Source organism: Leuciscus leuciscus, assembly GCF_965113295.1.
Source record: "Leuciscus leuciscus genome assembly, chromosome: 18".
NCBI classification, from domain to species: domain Eukaryota; kingdom Metazoa; phylum Chordata; class Actinopteri; order Cypriniformes; family Leuciscidae; genus Leuciscus; species Leuciscus leuciscus.
Window position 1 is genome coordinate 25,876,042 of NC_138742.1, and position 19,167 is coordinate 25,895,208.

Sequence of the window (19,167 nt, forward strand, 5' to 3'; positions counted from 1 at the left end):
TGTGTGCGCGAGGTCACGGGGCACACTCCCCACTTTCTCTTTCTCTGAGGCCAGGGGCACAAGCTTGGCCTCTTCTTTCCTCTCATGTATCCCGCTCTCCACCGCAGCCCTCCTCTGCTCTCCGCAACATGGGGTCAGAGGTTAATGGGGTGGTAATGTGGGACTAAGAGGGGAAATCTCTACGTCAACCCCCAGAAACCATTAACATTGCAGTCTCGCAAACACTGTCATCTTTCAGCACGGCTAACCTGGACTTCCTCTTGGTGTCATGTTGTTTTATGACCTCCTCTTCTGCAAACCCATGGGTCTCCTGCTCGCTCACAAACCTGATGAGAATGAAAAATGGTGAGTATTTATTTCCACCTCAAGGACTGATCCTTGACCTCTACAAGTCCAAGGAAAGACGCGCACACACACACACACACACACACACACACACACACACACACACATGGACATGGACATGACTGGCTAAAAAACATTATTAATCTCTCAATTTACAATTGAAGAGACATTTAAGTCTGGACTTTCACCTGCTAATACAATATATACATAAAAGTCCAATATTTTGAGGGTGCTAGCGTGTTCTGCTACGCTATGGCTAACATGTTCTGTGTGTTTGTTAGCGCATTGCTAGGTGGTTGTTAGGCCTTTCTGGGTGAGTGATTGAGTAACTTACTAGCTTAAGCCAAGGATTTTTATTATCCAGGTGAACGTTTTGAGTATTAACACGTAAACTCATTATTTACAAAAAAATTATTTTAACTGAGAAAGAATGTACATAGGCTATACTTTAGTACAAACCTGTTAATTTACAAGGTAAAAATAAATAAAGATCCACAGTTTAGTCACATAGACTGCTGTTGTGCTCACTGTGAGAAGAGTTTTGAAAAAGTGACCTAAGCATCTAGAAATGTGTTTTAGCTAGCAAATGTAAAAACCTGTAACCACAAAGCACACTGTCTTAGCAAGCCGACCGCAGCTGAACTTGAAAAGAGTTCAACTCACAGTGTTCTGACATTTTTAAATCTTCAGCTCACAGGGACTTATGGGATAGCAAAGTGTCCACTGGCTGCACACTTTAGGATCTCAGCACATGCAGTAGGTCATCCAGGTATTGTCTATCTACTGTATCATGAACACTGAGCATATAGACATCCAATTCATTTGCCATACCTATTTTTGCATATTCAGACTCTGGTTTTATTGTGCGTTTCCAACTTGAAATTACGGCATTTACTACATGATGTGAACACAGCATTAGATCACCTTTAAAAAGAGAGATTTCTAAATTCAAGAAACATTTGCAAATTTTAAACATACTTTCCCATAATCTATTGTACTACATTTCCATAGTTAGTAAAAAAAACCTGTTGTCCTAAAAAGTATGTAATCAAACAGCTAATATTTGGCAAGTTTCTCTCAAAGTTATGAACAAACGTCCTTCCAATAACATTAATAGCACAAAAGCACAAAAGCATTTTTATACATCGGTCATGGAACTTTTTTTTCCTGACATTTTTTTGTTGGGCGTTCATTTTCAACATTCAGAAATAATGTTTTCCTAACTTAATAGGAACGTTAGCAAAACGTTCTTAGAACATATTTTAGTTAACTGGGTTGTGAGGACAAAAATAACCAGCCAAATCTTTTCACAAGGCCACGTTACCAACAATTTTGTGTATGGAGAGGTCAATGCTGTCCTCTACTGGTCAACATGCCTCACTGCATGTCCTTATGTTCCCTTTCTTTACTCAAGATACAATATCTAGTTTAAATAAGTCAATGAAAAAAAATGAAAAAAATGAAAATACTGTATAAGATGTCAATTTTTTTTTTTAAATACACAAAAAAAAATGTAACCATCAAATAAAAAGTAATACCATAATTTCCCTGAACCATAAATTCATCACATAAGTGGTGCTTTCAAATGATTGTTTGTGTGAATTGCATTGTTAATGTATTTGAGCAACTTACAACCGGACAAATGAGCATCATGTCACTAGTCAGTCACAGTCTGTTCTCTCCTGCTGCTGTTTAATCTCCTCCCTTGAAAGTCCCTCTATCCTGTGTCCTGTCTCTCCCTCCCTCTCTGTCCCTCCATCTCTCCCTCTATCCTTTCTTCTCATACCCGCTGCAGTCCTTCCTCCGCCGACATCAGCACGAGTCTTGTAGTATCAGATAGGAACGATGGAAGACTGTCTGCTCAGGTACAGTGTTCATCCTAATCTCTCATCTTCTTTGTCTCCCTCAAACAGCTGCATGCCCCTCCTTTATCCTGGGATCCGCAGCATCCCTTCTGCTGCTGGGATGCTCTGTCGGACCGGCTCGCTGCTGGTCAGTGTGTGTGATCTGTGGCCTTGAGGAAGCACTAATGTCTTGGAGTTAAGACACTTTGGTTTAGCTGCATGGATTTACTTCTCGGATCTAAGTCTCTTGTAACTTTATGAAGACTTGTGGAATTCTGAGCGAATTGTTATTCATAATATTGAAATATGCATTACTCCATAATATTATGTTCTCTTTGCATGTGAGTAGTTTGAACAGTCAATTTTACATGAATGTTTGCATGATTATACTATTTACATTACATCATTTATAATTATTTCAAGATAATGAATGTCATTATAAGATGCACAATATTGGTGACAATATATTGTATCATCAATGTTACTGGGCAATATTTTATTATTATACATATTATTAGAAGTAGTAGTAGTACTGTTATTTTTATTTAAAAGTCTGTAATTAGTCTTATTGTGATACTATAATTTCTTCAACACAAGTACACTTTTTTTTTATTGTTAAATTTAATATTAAAGTTCAACCTTTCAATGCTTGGTACTGGATATTATTATTATTATTATTATAATATGGATTTATATATGGAAATAAATTTGTTTATAATAGATTTCATGTCATCTCAGATTCTAGATTAGAGCTCATGCTGCTTTAAAAAGACATATATATATATATATATATATAAATTATTACATATAATATCAAGCCATAACATAAAAAATGAGACATGCATAAATTGTAGTTTGTTTTTAGTGTACTTAGAAATACGTGCTAAAATTTAAATGTGTTTTCAGAAATGCATTTGTAATTTTTTTTAATGTAATTTATAATTAGATGTAGGTTATAATCGTCCACACTTGCATTTTGGAGCTTTAGCAGATGGCAGGTACATTGTTTTAATGAAATCAAACTGATGCTCTGATTTGGTCCTCTGGTTGAGACTCCTGGCCACATGTCGATCAATAACACTGCTGGATGGGAAGGGTGGGGAACATGCGGAGTGCTAAGTAGTGTGATTTTGCCATTAGTGCTAACTCATCTCTTTGGGACAGCATGTCGTCTGGCCTCTAGTGCTTTCAGTGGCGAAATTCTATACTTATGGATATTGATCTTCTTGTGCAGCAAGAAACAATCTGTTCAGAGCACAGATATCACTGGTGAACCTCACAAATCCTGTCAAGAACATGTATGGGTCAAATTTCACCCCCAAATCACAAGAATGATATAATAAACTATATGTTCTTAAAGAAAATGAAATGTGTTATTAGAAGGTATAATGTGCTTAAGTGTCATGAAATAATGGCACAATGCAAACAAGTCTTACTTGGGGCTTAATATTCTTTCTGCAAAGAATCGTTTCTTATTTATGACCTTATGATCTGGTCATGTTTTTGTGAGATTCATCCTAAAAGACGACATGTTTATGAGTGAGTATGTTTTATGTGTTTGTTCAGTATTCTTTCAAAAGTTTGGGGTTGGTGTGATTTTCTAATGTTTCTGAAAGAAGTCTATTATGCTCATCAAGGCTGCATTTATTTGATCAAAATACAGTTAAACAGTAATTTTGTGGAATATAATAGCTGTTTTCTATTGTAATATATTTTAAAATGTAATTTATTCCTGTGATCAAAGCTGAATTTTCAGCATTACAGTCTTCAGTGTCACACGATCCTTCAGAAATCATTCTAATATGATGATCTGATGCTCAAGAAACAGTTATTATTATTATTAATGTTGAACAAATAATCCATTAATTCTTAACCAAGGGCAAAATGATATTATACTAATAGGCTATAAATACATCCATTCTTATCTTGTTATTGTGTTTTTGTTCACTGCAAATATGTAGGCATATTTTCAGTGTTATTTAGATTTCTTAGTCCTTCATGTATCCTGTCTCAGGACACACATGATCCCAGTGAGGGATGAGGATGCAGAGTCTCAGAGGAAGGCCAAATCACGGCAGGCCAGACAGACTCGAAGAGCTACACAGGTATGGTAATCACACAATGATGTATAGACGCCGCTGTCCTTGCAAAACATGCATGGGGCAAAACATGGCATTTCTGTATGCTTTCATTAGGATTGCATAAAATGTGTCACGTACAGTAAGGGGTTAATTTACAGTCATCTAGTCGTTATCACAAAATAAACCAGAACAGCACCCCAATGCAAAGCTTAAATTAAAGCTTTCTCTATCCATTTACGTAATGTAAATGCAATGTAACCAACAAAAAAAAAAAAAATATATATATATATATATATATATATATATACACTGGCGAACACTGCAACGATGTTATTATTTTGCAACCCAAGTTCTTTTTTTATATGGTCTAAACTGGCACAAAAAAAAAAAAAAAAAAATTTATATAGGCCATAAAATTTTTTAACATATGTCTATTTTAAGTTCTTACTCATCCCGTTCTTCGTATTGTATTTCTTACCGATTTGTTGTTCTCTTCTGACCGATGAGAGAGAGAGAGAGAGAGAGAGAGAGAGAGAGAGAGAGAGAGAGAGAGAGAGAGAGAGAGAGAGAGAGAGAGAGAGACCTGCTTTTAACCGCCAGAAAAATAAAAGTTAATCATCTGAAGCCATTTTTACCACAGTCAGTAACTATTACGAATCGCACGATGGCGCCAATTTGCTAGTTTAACTTTCATTCATATAAAAAAAGATAGAACAGTAACTTCAGAACACAAGAAGAGAATTCATGAAAGTAGCGCGGGATGTTGACAACAACAATGTGACCGTTCAGGTTTGCGTTTGATCAGTCTGAATCATAGTCGTCACTTTTGTACACCTGCTTCAGATACATTTTCTCAGTTTTAATGGTCTTATTTTTAGGGAGTCACCCTCTCAGAGTTGATGGAGGCAAAAAGGACCTTCAGCCCGTCAAAATTGGACACGCAAACAGGTGAGGTGTGCAGATCCACAGAGGGAACGAGTGACCAGAAAATACTTCCTGAAGAAGACACGACAGAAGCCAGCCCGTCCCTGAGGCAGGAACAGTCTGAGGTGAACATAAAACAGCAGAACCACATGCAGTTTACTCCCGGAAAACTATAATGAAATATATCAAATCAATACAAAACACTAAAATCATATTTAGTGACCCCAACAGTGTTTGTAAACAATGTATTAATGTATTAGATGCAAAATACTTTTCAGTTTTTGTATCAGTCTGCTGGTCTTTGTTTGTTCAAAACAGGTTTTTCAGCAAGAGTCACTGAATCATTCACTCATCCTATTCAAAAACTTAATTGGGTCAAAAAAAGCAACTAATTGCATTTAAGTATATTCTTTAAAGTATATTATATCTGTAATATTTTTTTAATATATTACATTTAATATAATGTACTTTACAATGTAGGCTACATTTTATATTTCATATAATGTACTTATTTTTCCACAAGGGTGATCAGTTTTTCAGAAACCAAATACATTGTGTATTGATGATACTGCTGTGGCTTTGTTTGGATTAATTTATTTATTGTGGTAGTATTTTAGTGATTGATTGATTGATTGATTGATTGATTAATTCTCCAAGCAAGGAAACTGGAAAAGAAGACCAGGAACCAAATCTGAAAGGTCTTCCTTTTGCGTCTCATCAGTTAATGGAGCGTGTGCGTTCACTCCCAGTCTGAAGATTCACAGCACCTCGATAGGTACTATTACACCTTATCTGGGAAAATGTGTAATACTTAAAAGGTATCATCATCATCATCATTCTAATATATGGTGTTTTCTCTGAGTGTAGAGTCTGAATGGACAGATGAAAATGACAACATTCTTTATGGTTCCTATGATGCGTCTCTAACACAGCAGCTGACAGAAGACTGTGATCTCACTGCTGACCTGATCGGCCTACTCACTGAGGTACCATTATCATATCTGTGTCTTTCAAACATGTGTTTATATATTTTTATATATACATTGCTCATGTGAGATGCACAAGGTTGTTGATATCAAAGATTCGATTACTTATTTGTCATTTACTGCTACAACTTTACGTTTACAGTTTTAATTCAAAGTACATTTTCACCAATATCATCATTTTTCATAATCATAATATTTCATGGTCGATTCCTATTGCCGATTTTTTTACAAGCAAATGGTTTGATTCCGATACCGGTGGCCTATTTCTTTTTTCTTTGATTAAGCAAATGTATTTTGTAGTTTATTTGCTCTATTACTGCCCAAACTGGCCTTAAACAAACAAACAAATATCTGTAGCCATTTTAAATTAGAGGCAACCACTGCATTTTAATCATGATTCAAACAAAGATGCTACACACATGTAACATGAGCAGTTGTTTCTGATTTAAATTAGTCTGTATAATTTAAAGATTTAAAGCAAAAACAGAATGGGCTGACTTTAGATTTGTGAAATGATGCTATATTAAACATACCTGCACAAAACAAACAGCAGACGGACTGAATGAAAATGCAAATTCACTCTCTGACAGTAGGTGGCGCTTATGGAAGAGCAGTGATTATAGCGATTCCTTGGTTCCGCTGAACAAAGCATCACGGCACTTATAAACATGACTAAAATAGGCATTTATACGGAGGTAAAGGAAAAGAAAATGCCATCGAAACTTTTCTGGAGACAGTCAGTTCCCTTCCGAGACACATTCATATAAACCCCCACCCCCAATTCAATATTTATATTTTTCATCCAGTATTGCAAGCCTCGCGAACAGTGAGCTTGCTGTGCCTGATACAGTTGGTCATTTTCTGTGCTCTCCTCTCCTCTTTGCTTTTGTCTTTCAGCGTGTCCCATCTCTGGCCTGTGTTAATGTTCTGTTTACACACTTAGTAATATTTCCAAACAAATGAAATTTTGGGAAATTATTGCAGAGATCGGAAACAGAGATCGGCCAAAAGAAAATGTCCGGATGTCGATTATGTGTTTGGAGCAACAACAAACAAACGGTCGACCGGTCCATCTCTACATTTTTCTCTTTTTACTAACTTTAAAGAGCTTACAAGCCCACATTTAATGTAAAACATTTTTGGACACTATAGGTCATTTGTCCTTGTGAAGAGACGTCTCATCAGTCACCACAACACAGTCTCTGATCTGAAGCAACAGGATTTATTTACAGACGTTGCTGAAGATAGATGAACTTGACTTGAATGTGAACAACACGGTTAGCCTATGTAAAGAACTACATTCAAATGGACTTAAAGTATAAGCTAGTTCGTGTATTAACTATTACACGGTTATTATGCTTTTGCACCACAAGATGGTGCTGCTGCATAGGTCTATGTAGTCTAAATAGTATGAAATCTTTGTCCTTGTAGAAAAATCCTGTTATGAAGTAATCCAATATTCTTAAATTTGCACAATATTCCCCTTTACATATTTTTTAGCAGGATTCATTTTTTCCTGTCACCTCTGTTCACGTACAGATGGTAAAGATCTATCAGGCAGAGCTGAGCTCGAAGAAGCGTTCTTGCTGTCCGCCCTTAATGTACCCGTGAAGAGTGTGCGAGGTATCCTGACATTCCATACCATGTAGGGCAAAACTACCCGTCTCCAGCCTCGGTTCCCACTCTTTTCCTACTTCTCTAAGCCTTCAGGACTATAAGCTTAATACCTCACATCAAATGAAGGACAATAATTAAAACAATACAATAAGAAAGAGACGTATAAGGCAGTAAAATAGGTGGAGTAGAGAGAGACCAAGGACCAAACCTATATGTGGCAGTGAATTTATCCCTTGGAAAGGTACAGTGAATCCCTCTCTCATTCCGTCAGCTGCCTCTCCTCTGAAATCGAAGCGTTGAATCACTCTGGGGAAGCCGCTGTGTAATAGGAGAACGCTTCTGTGCAGCTGCGGCCTATATATGTACGCTGATAATTAACACCGATACCCATCAGATTGGAGCTGCAGTGCCTGCTTCAGCATGCCACATCAATGTAGTCAGTGTAGTGGTGGTCATAATACTGTTGACAGTTAAGGGATGGTTACCCTTGAGCTGGTGTGTAAATGTATGTGTGTATGTTTAGTGCATCTATTTATATGTGCTTTATAGGCAGCAGTGCTCACTGACAGCTTGATGGAACATGTTTCAATGTGACGATATCAAAGTGTGTGCCAATGTCAAGCTATTTTAATTAGCTTTAGTTATTCCAATTTTAAACATGCCTTCAGCAAACCACATAATTATATTAGCCTATATTATATTATATTATAATTAATGTACAGATGTGTGTCTGTGTGTGCCAATATTAATTTTAGTTATTTAAATCTTAAAACATGCATTCAACTTACCTAATTGGGGCTGCAACAACTAATTGTTCAAATCGATTATTATCGGTAATGAAAATAATCAACAACGAATTTGATTATCGATTAGTCGTGTCTGCGAGCTGTGCTTGAAAACCAGTAGTGAAAAACCCATTTCTATGGACAAAAACACATTTGGAAAATAGCTGAGGACACAGAGTGAGCTGCTGCTGGAATGGGACATGATTCAAGTTGTCCGAAACACGAGAATGCTTTATAAGCGCTTCAAACAAAAGCATAAGCGTTACTGCATCTTGCACTGTCGTGCCTTGACGCGTGTGCAGTTTAAAGCCTCTGACTCGTGTTTTCCTCAGCGCATAACTTACATTTTATAGTTACATCCTTATCTGTAAATGTTAGAAAGTCCCGTGAGTATTTCATTTAGCATATTCTGACAACAAGCGGGTTTTGTTAAACTTGTTAAAAGTCTTGTTCATCATGCCTAGTATAAGTTAACATTTTGTGCTTTTGTTTTTGTTTATTATAATTTTTAACAAAGTTGTTTTAATTTCTGACTTCGACTTCCATAGTATTGAAAAAAAAACTCTATGGAGGTCAATGGGGTCCATCAACTGTTTGGTTACCGACGTTCTTCAAAATATCTTCTTTTGTGTTCAGTAGAAGAAAGAAAATTATACAGGTTTGGAACAACTTTAGGGACTATCCCTTTAATTGTTCATGTACTATATAAAATACATTTTTGTTTAAAGGTCTTATGTTTAATAAAAGAAAATATAAAAAGTCAAAGATTAGCTTGAAGTTTAACTTAAATCTTAAATGTCACACAAAGTCAAAATATGACTGTAAACAAAATATGACGAGTTCAACTTTTTCTCAGTGTAGTGTAATAAAATTTCTGCTCCATAAAAAGACATGGACACTTTTATGATTATGTTATTTACTGTAATAAAAAGGTACAAGCTGAAAGGGAAGGCTAGACTTAGGTTTGTGATGGAACGTAATGAAATATATGCTGAGATCTTGGCAAAAGAGCTAAATGATCTGACCAGACCAGCTAAAGTGTAAACAGTGTGTGTGTGTGTGTGTGTGTGTGTGTGTGTGTGTGTGTGTGTGTGTGTGTGTGTGTGTGTGTGTGTGTGTGTGTGTGTGTGGACATCAGTATCTGAGTGTGTACTGTATTTGAGTGTGTGTTTTATGTATGTATGTAGCAGCCGAGTTTGTTTGGATCCTTAATATTTGGTTGTGATTGTGTCTATATTTGGTTAATGTGAGTCTGCTGTGTTATAATGGATCTGTCTCTGTATGATTCTAGGAATATATGGCACAAAGTGTGTGTGAGTGCTGCTGTGTGTGTGTTTATGGTGTAATGGCCTCTTTGTGACCCCAGCAGAGAGCAATGGAAGTTTACTTTCTGCTAGAAACATTTCCATACTTGCATGTCTCCTTTCATATTTTCCACACAGCCCTGATGTTTCCTGCTGTGCTTACACTTCTCCTAAATCTTACATTGGAAGTGCTGTGTTTCTTTTTTGAATCTCCATGGAGGTGTGACATTGTTTTAGCTAGCAATAACACGCTACACCACCATTTCTACTTGGTGCTGAAATACTGAACAAATCAGCTTTCCTAAAACCATGTGTTTTTACAGACATATAGTTTTCTTATTGTGAGAATGTGAGGGTTATAGCTATGGATGATGTATTATATCTTAATGTTTTTAACCTGTTGCTTTGAATTATTGAGTCATTTAGTTTATAAATACTCATATTCATTTGATCATAACCAATAAATACACATAAATAATTTTGAATAATAAATTAAACATAATAATAATTTGAGTTAACCGGTTGCATAAACATAGCCATTATGTTAAGACAGTGTCTTAAGTTCAAATATGACCCAATAGCAGTTAATCAGGGGCAGTCAGCCTTAGTTTTTGCGATCAAATTAGTCTAATCTACATTTTTATGTTACTGATTTTAAAAAGATATGAACAGTCTTAAAGAAAATAAATTGATGTCTAAGTTGTAAGACTGTCTTAGAGCTTTATGCAACCGGCCCCTGATTTAAAAAATAAAATAAGAAAAGGCAGAACATGTGCACAGCTACAGTAAATGGAAAATACTGGTTTTAATGGGCCGATTCTAAAGTTATAAAGCATTGCCCTTTACGGCATTCATTATTAAGAAATATTTAAATGTATTAAGCCAAAATATTTGAATATCAAAAATGTCACATGCAAAGAGTCAAGACTTAGAAATTGATTTCTTTAGATGGACAGTTGAACTGATTCACAGAAACTAATCAAACATGCACTACACTATAGTTTGGGGTCAGTAAGATTTTCAGGTGTTTTTGAAAGAAGTCTCTAAGCTCACCACGGCTGTTCAAAATACAGTGAAAATAGAAATATTGTGAAATATTTTGACAATTTAAAATAGTCGTGAGGATGAGGATCAGGCAAGGCGCAGTGGATCTAAAATGCAGCGTAGTCTTTAACAAAACAAAAGTGTGAAATCCAGAACTAAATCTAGAACCTCAGAACTAAGGGGCTTGTTTACACGACACTGTTTTGGCAGCGTTTTGGGAGCCTGAAAATGCAAACTTTTGAAAACAGGTTTCAAAGTGCACGTTTTTTAAAACGGTCTCCGTGTAAAGACGATGACGTCATGCACATGCGTATTACGTGTTCAGTCTCTAGTGTTTCATCGCCATCTAATGGCCTGGCAGCAGAATACAGCGTTTTAGTTGGATCTGTGTGAATGGCGATCGTTTTGACAACGGTGTCGTCTGTGCGGGCTAAACTCAAAGGAAAAACTTCTCTGTTTTAAGTGTATCTTTGTCGTGGAAACGTACCCTAACACTACACATCAAACATAGACGTTAACGACACCCAACAATGAATTGAAAAAATACAAAGAGACAGAGAATCAAAGAAAAAGGGAACAGGTGTGCACTAATCAGAAACCATTGTAACAAACGAAAACTCAACCAAAGACAGTGACAAAAAAAAAAAACATGACCTACAAAACTAAACAGAACATGACTATGAAACTATGATCTAAACAAGACACAAATGTGATAAATATATTTTAAAATGTAATTTATTCCTGTGATGGCGAAGCTAAATTTTCTGCATCATTGCTCTAAATCATTCTAATATGATGATTTGATGCTCAAGAAACATATTTTATTATTATCAATGTTGAAAACGGTTGTGCTGCTTAATATTTTTGTGAAATCGTGATGCACTTTTTTCAGGATTTTTTGATGAATAGAAAGTTTGAAAATAACCATTAATTTGAAATATAAATCTTTTGCAGCATTATAAATGTCTTTATTGTCACTTTTGATCAATTTAAAGCATCCTTGCTGAATAAATGTAAAAAAAACTAACAAAAAAAACCCAACAACTTTTGACTGGTAGTGTATTCTCAAATGCCATTTTTTAAGTCAAGTTTCAATCAGAGATCATATAAAAAAACACAACTCATTCAAATGAAAGCTGTGAGACAAGAAATGATTGTAATAGTGAATATTCAGCCATATTAAATATGACTGATCTTTGATCAGAGTTCAACAGAGTTCAGAAGCCAATCCATTAATTTCAGCAGCTTTTTTGTTTTCATCTCATTGATCTCACTGTTGGGATGCGGATCTAAAAGATTAGTTTGTCCTGATTCAAGAGGACAAGTAGAGGACAAGCACTGAACCCGAGTGCTCGCGGATATGAATGTTCCATTTGGAAAGTCATAAAAAGAAGAATAGGTCAAGTCTGCTTAACCCGAAACGCAGATGCAGCTATTGAAACTTTGGCTTCCATACTGAAATCTACTCTCTTAAACAAGTCTCCCAAGGCCCGTTTCCACCGACTTACTCTATCCAGGCTTATGGAAAAGCACAGCCATTGTGGCCGATGTGATGAGGTGCACTGTATGGCTCAGGTTCATCTCTGCAGATGGCTTTGAGTTCTCTTGCATTATTAGTCAGAGACAGAGAGGAAGAAAGCATGGGAACTGCTTTTAGAGTGCGGACCAGGTCCAAAACGTGTGTGATTGAGAAGGATTTGAAGAAACTCTTAACCTTAATATTAAACTTCAGCACATAATTCATCCTGCATCGTTTGTGCTATAGAAATTAATGAAAGCGAATGCCACACATTCTGTGTCTTCAAGGATTGTATAACCACAGGTTGATACAATCAAAGATTGTATAACTATTGTATAATATAATCAAGGATTGTATAACCACAAAGCAAAAAAAAAAAAAAAAAATTGTTATAATGTCAAGTTATAATGATAAAACTATAGATATACTCTACAAAGTTGCCAAAATGTAATTGTTTAAATTTTTTGGTAGATTTTTTTTAATATTAGCATCAGTGTCAATAATCTGTCATATTTAATTCGGCACAAAGTGAGTGCAGGGCAAGAGATTTGAACTTTGCTTCACTGTGACAGAGCGTTAACTTTAAGGGCCTCTGACATTAAGCTTCCTCATTCAAATGTCATTTCAAACCAATTCCATGACACATATGGCACGGAAAATGCTAGTGGGCAGTTGGGGTAGGGCCACTGTAAACAATTTTTGGACCTTTTATAAAATCTTGAATTCATCATTGTTCATGGGTGTGTTTCTTAATATATGTCTGTTAACTTTAAAGTATGCATTTACAGATTGAACACACTGTAACACTGTCAAAAATGGTATCTGTGGTTGTCAAAAATTCACTGCAAAGAATACAGTCACAATGATTTAGATGTTAGATTTTTTACTTCAAAACTGCATGTACTATATAATTGAGTAAAATAATTTTTAATATGACAACCTACTTGAAAATCTGCATTTTACTTTAAAATACTGTATATTGATAAGTACCATAATAATAATACAGGTGACAAAACAGAGGGTCACATGATGAATTAAAATAAACATTAACTAAACAACATAAAATGTAACATAAAAAACCCTGATAACAAAACAACAATTTAAACGAATTATACTCAAAAGTGATGTATCGCACAGGGACTTCTGAGAACACCCATGGACTTTTTTCTAAGTTAAAAAAATGTAAGCAAAATTTTTTATTGAAAACATAACCAAAAACATAATTTGAAAAGTGTTTTACTGTAAAAGTACTTGAATTGCCTTTGTTATGGAGACACAAAACTGGATGGAGATGATAGAGAAGGATGGTGAGGTTTAGAAGGGATAAGTGGAAGGTAGGGGGAATATGATATTGTGGAGGTAGCTTGAGCTGGTAAGTTACTGGGTTGATTTGTTTAACAATGGAAAAGGGACAAATATAACAGGGACTTTCTGCAGGGGAGACAGAGCCGAATGTCCATTGTGGAGAGCCACACTTTCTGCCCAGGCTGATAGCTGGAAACATTGATCTCCGGGCATCGGCTCCATGGATCTCCATGGCTCTTCTGGCACCGCACAGCCCATTGCAGGTGTTGGTAAGCTAAGTCCTAGACCCTCTCGCTATCCGACTAACAGAAGAGGTTGGTAACTGAGCATGCACTGGAAGAGGGTGAGCTTCGTGGAGGAATGGCGGAGTCAAATCGATGCGTACTTAGCCTAGGACAGGAAGTGACTCCACTGGTTCTGGCAGTGATGACTGAGGGTACAGTGGAAGCAACCAATCTTCTGAATTTTGCGTTCGGTTTGAACAAAACAGTGTTAACATGTAGACGTGGCAGTAAATCCTGGGACGTCTATACTGTAGCTTGGCTATGAGGGTGAGTGTCTCAGCAATGATGTCCATGAAAGCTAGGACTTGAAAGCCTTGGTAATCTGAAACAAAAGAAGACGACAGCCAGAAGGTGCACAGTAATATGCTTAATACTTAGTGGTGAGGGTGGGAGGGATGCGAGCAGTTTGAGCATTCTTTCCGAGCTGTAATGCCACATATATACATATATATATATATATCCTCCCAGTCTAATAGGAGAATGGTAGTGGTTGGAGCGATTTGAAAGCTGACCGCGTCAGCTGATCGCAGCACTATACCTACGTGGCCTGTCTGAACTAACACTGCACTCGATGAGTTTGAACAATGCCTTCCACACATGAGAGATAAACTGTGTCATACATAATATCCTCTGGAATACCATACTTTCCAAAGATGTGATTGAAGAGGAGTTCTGCAGTTTCCATTGCCTTGGGTGGGCGTTTTGAGAGGAATCAGAGAGAATTCTCTTTGGAGAAATGAGCTACAGAGACGAGGACTCAGGTACACCCACCAGAAAGAGGGAGACCTGTTATAAAATCCTCTCCCAGGTGTGACAATGGACCATGGGGAGCAGTAACAGTTTCCCAGATGGTAGGTGTTGGGGGATCTTTGCCATGGCACATTCCTGACATCCCTCCATACGCGGCCACCAGAACCAGTCCTGGATAAACGAGAGGGTCCTGTTGGTCCTTGGGTGGCCTGTGCCCACTGATGACTGATCTCATGAGTGGAAGACATTGAGAGGTGGGAACAAATGTCTTATTCACAGGGCAACCCAGCGGAGCAGGCTCGGTGGTGGCAGCATCTGCGATCCAATCGTCTAGGGACCACTGGATAGGACTGAGGATGATTTCATGAGGTAAGATGGTTTTAGGTTCCTCTGAGGGCTCGCCAGAGGCAAAACAAAGCATCAGCCTTGACATTTTTGGCCCCTGGACGAAACGAGATGGAGTGATTAAAGTGGGTGAAGAAGAGGGCACAATGTTCTTGACAGGGATTTAAGCGGCAAGCTTTTCGAAGGTACTGTAGGTTACGATGATCCATTAACACCTGGAAAGGATGATGGGCCCCCTCCAGCCTATGGCACCACTCCTCCAACACCAGCTTGATGGCAAGAAGTTCTCGGTTGCCGATGTCGTAATTCTGCTCCACCGGGGAAAGCTTATGGGAGATGGCACATGGATTGGAGGCTTTCCCTACTGATGAGGCAAAACGGCTCCCATGCCAGAGGTAGAGGCATCAACTTTGTTTGGGTTTGTTTGGATCTGAATGGATTAGTAGATGAGCCGACTTGAACACTTGTTTGAGTTGTTGGAAGGCATGGGTCGCTTCTGGGGTCCAGGACAGAGACTTGGGATTAGGTTTGAGCAGGGATGTTAACGGAGAAGGGATGGAACTATAGTTCTGGATGAATTGATGATAGAAGTTGGCATAGCCTATTGAAGCATTGAAGTTCCTTGATAGTGGTGGAAACGGGCCAGAATTTAACTGCTTCCACCTTCCCCTCGTCCAACTGAATTCCTTCAGGGCTAGTGTTGTATCCCAGGAACTGGATGGCCATCTGATGGAACTCACACTTTTCTGCTTTGAGGAATAGATGGAACTTCCACAGCCTTTCCAACACAAGCGCAACATGGTGATGATGTTCGGTCTCATTCTGGGAGTACCCAAGGATAACATGGATGTAGATGATGACTAAGTGGTTGAGGTACTCCCAGAATACCTCATTCATAAAGCCTTAAAATATAAAGGGGGCGTCGACCAGGCCATATGACATAACCTGATATTCAGAATTGCCTGTGGGTGTCACAGAGGCGGTCTTCCATTAACCCCCCCTGCCGTATTAAAATGAGGTTATACACATTGCGAAAGTTCATCTTGAAGACTTTGGCTCCTCTCAGCAGTTCCTGGGCAGCAGGGACGAGGGGAAGAGGATACCGGAACTGGACAGTGATTTTGTTAAAGGGGGCGATAGGTGATGCAGGGCCTCAAGCCTCTGTCCTTCTTAGCCCCAAAGAGATTCTTGAATTAGCAGAGGAGGTGGATGATCTGATGTTGCCATGTTGAAGTGCCTCTGTAATGTACTCCTTCATGGCCTTCTGTTCTGGGATGGAAAGTGGGTACACTGTAAGTAGTCAGGAAACTAGTGTTGGTGATATATATTGTAGCACAGGTGAGTAAAGCTGGTAGGTATGATATCATTGGCCTTGAGCTGGTATTGAGTATTGTCCAAAAGGTAAAACAGAGAAGTAGAGTCTGAATCAGTACACAAGGAGATTTCTGGAGGTAAGTAAAAACTCTCTTGCATAGCAACAGCAGGAGTAAGGAGCAGTCTGAGGGTAAGTTTACACGACAACAATATGCTTAAAATGGAGAAGTTTTTCCTTTGAGTTTTCTGCATACAGACGAAACCATTGTCAAAACGATCGCCATTTACACGGATCTGTGAAAGCAACTAAAAATGCTGTATTCTGGTGCCAGGCCATTAGATGGAGATGAAACATTATAGACTGAACATGTAATACGCATGTGCATGACGTCATCGTTTTCACAGATTCACGTTTTTGTTGTTTACATGGAGAGAGTTTTCAAAAACTTGCACTTTGAAACCCGTTTTCAAAAGTTTACGTTTTCAGGCAAATGAACGGCCAAGATGCATACAAAGTTTTACGTTTCAAGTTGAAAGGTGTTGTATAAACAGCCCCTGAGTATCCATTTGGGTGATCAGACAATGGCTACGTTTACTGCAAAACTTTTGTTTCAATCGGACTGAATTCATTCTGATTGATGAATCTGAATGTAATGTTTACATTAACGCTAAACATGTGATCGGGTTGACGTGTGCGTTTATGTCACAAACTTCAAATCGGAATAGATTTTTTGACATGCGCACATTGCACGAATAGTTTCCCGCTATTTGCACATACTAACTATTCTCTTACATTGGTTCTTTATTTGTTTTAAACAGCAGACTTATTATTTATCCATTTCTGGGCATAATTTGGAAACAATGAGCATATGAACCGTTGTGCCGTGCTGCTTATATTTATCACGCAGTAAAAATGCCCCTCCCCGCAACCAAAACCAGTCGTCTGTGGGTGAGAATCCGAAACAAGGACTGGTGGGACGTTGTCCTGCTCCACTTCACAGACTCTGAGTGAAAGGAGAATTTTAGGATGACTGGACACTTTATATGATTCTATATAATTTATATGACACTTTATTCAACAGGAACGCTATTTCTTCGTCATTGCACATGCGCAGTCCTTTCAGTTTCGGTTTTCAATCCGATCACGTGTTTACATGTTCTCTCGATCTGATTAGAAAAGGAATAAACCACCCCTTTCAATCCGATCGAAATTTAATTCGCATCGAGCTCAGTCGGATCGGTTAAGGTGTTCACATGAAGGCTTTTCAGTCCAATTGAGCCATCAATCCGATTACTAACGGATTATTTGGTTGCATGTAAACGTAGCCAATGAGTGAACTGAGTCCTTATGTAACAGAGGTGCTGGGTGAGACAATGAGCTGCAGGTGTGTGTACTTTTCCTCATATTGTTCTAAACCTTATAACTGTTTCAATTTCCTTATTACTGTATTTCTTCTGCGGCAAATAATTTGGTCCAACTTTATATTAGGTGCTTTTAACTTCTATGTACTTGCATAAAAAATGTCATGTTTGCAAAACACTTGTGCTGCTATTGAGATGGGATACGTGTAGGTTAGGGACAGGTTTAGTGGTATGGGTAGGTGTAAGGGGGAAGTGAAGGTCAACAGTGTAATTACAGAAGTTTTTAAACATTACATGCAGGTATTTAAAAAATATAGGTCTAACTGTTAAAACATGTACACAATAAGTCCACTGTATCAAGTGATCGATTTAAATGTTAGTACATAGTAGTTAAAGACACTTAATATAAAGTGCATGGATCTAATCATTTTCACATTTTTTAAGAAATATACCTTTCGCTCCTTTCCATAATTACAATCAGTGGGGACTGAGACTTTCAAAATCTAAAATTAGCCCCATAAATGTGCTTAATCTGCCACATGCACAGTATTTTAAATCTTCTGAAGTTTGTTTCAACAGGTTTTTACAGTAACATTTTTACAATCTTTTTATTTAAATTAGTCAAATATAATAGATATAAACTAAAGCACCTTGTACTGAGCCAGAGTAAGAGGGGAAGGAATATGAGAAAACAACTAAGTGAAAAGACTGTGTGAGAGAGAGAGAGATTGTGAAAGAGCGACGGAGCTGAGTGGGACCGAGTGAGAGCAGTTTTGTTCTTTTAGAGTTTGTGTGGAGTAATTGTATGTGCAGAACAGAGAGGGAGGGCTTTCAGCCGTCTGTAAAGTTAACAAAGAAAAGTCCTCTCCTTATTTAGCTCTCATTGTGTGTCTGTATGAATGAGTGAGTTGTCAGAGAGAGAACATCAGCCGGAGGAGACCACAACTGTTTTTATGCGTTTGTGAGAGAGGGAGTGGGACGGAAATAGAGAAAGAGGGAGTGGAGATAGCGAAGTGTAGAAGTGCTTCTAATTGTTTTCATTTTTCTCTAATGACCACTGTGCCGTGCGGAGGAACAGAAACACAGATCGCCTGTCAATCTTGGGAAACACACTCCGCGTGATCCTCTGGACGCACAAGTTTGCACCTGTTGAGCGTATCTACTTCACGTCTAGCAGTCATGGCCGTCTCCACAGCTGTGTGAAACTTTGCCTGCGTTTGTCAGGGATCTTCCGTTTTATCCAGGAGAGAGATGTCATCGCTTTATTCACGCAGCAAGGACCTTTCCTCTCGCTCCAGAAAGTCCCTGTCGGACTCACCACCCTCCTCTCCGTCCCCCAGCACCAAAACCTTCAGAGT

At 37.9% G+C, this 19,167-nt stretch overlaps 1 protein-coding gene across 6 annotated transcripts in view; it reads left to right on the forward strand.

The window, feature by feature from the left end:
- The first annotated feature begins 18,560 nt into the window (after nt 1–18,560).
- Nucleotides 18,561–19,167, forward strand: part of ppp1r12b (protein phosphatase 1, regulatory subunit 12B) — a 35,215-nt gene continuing 34,608 nt past the window's right edge. For 2 of the 6 annotated variants that reach the window (XM_082145289.1, XM_082145290.1), the window contains exon 1: nt 18,561–19,165. Coding sequence is in view for 4 of the 6 variants with exons in the window: in XM_082145287.1 (XP_082001413.1) it covers nt 19,061–19,165 (105 nt within the window). In the remaining 2 variants the exon portion in view is untranslated. The remainder of the gene's footprint in view (nt 19,166–19,167) is intronic. The other 4 variants (XM_082145287.1, XM_082145291.1, XM_082145292.1 and 1 more) reach the window with 4 other exon arrangements.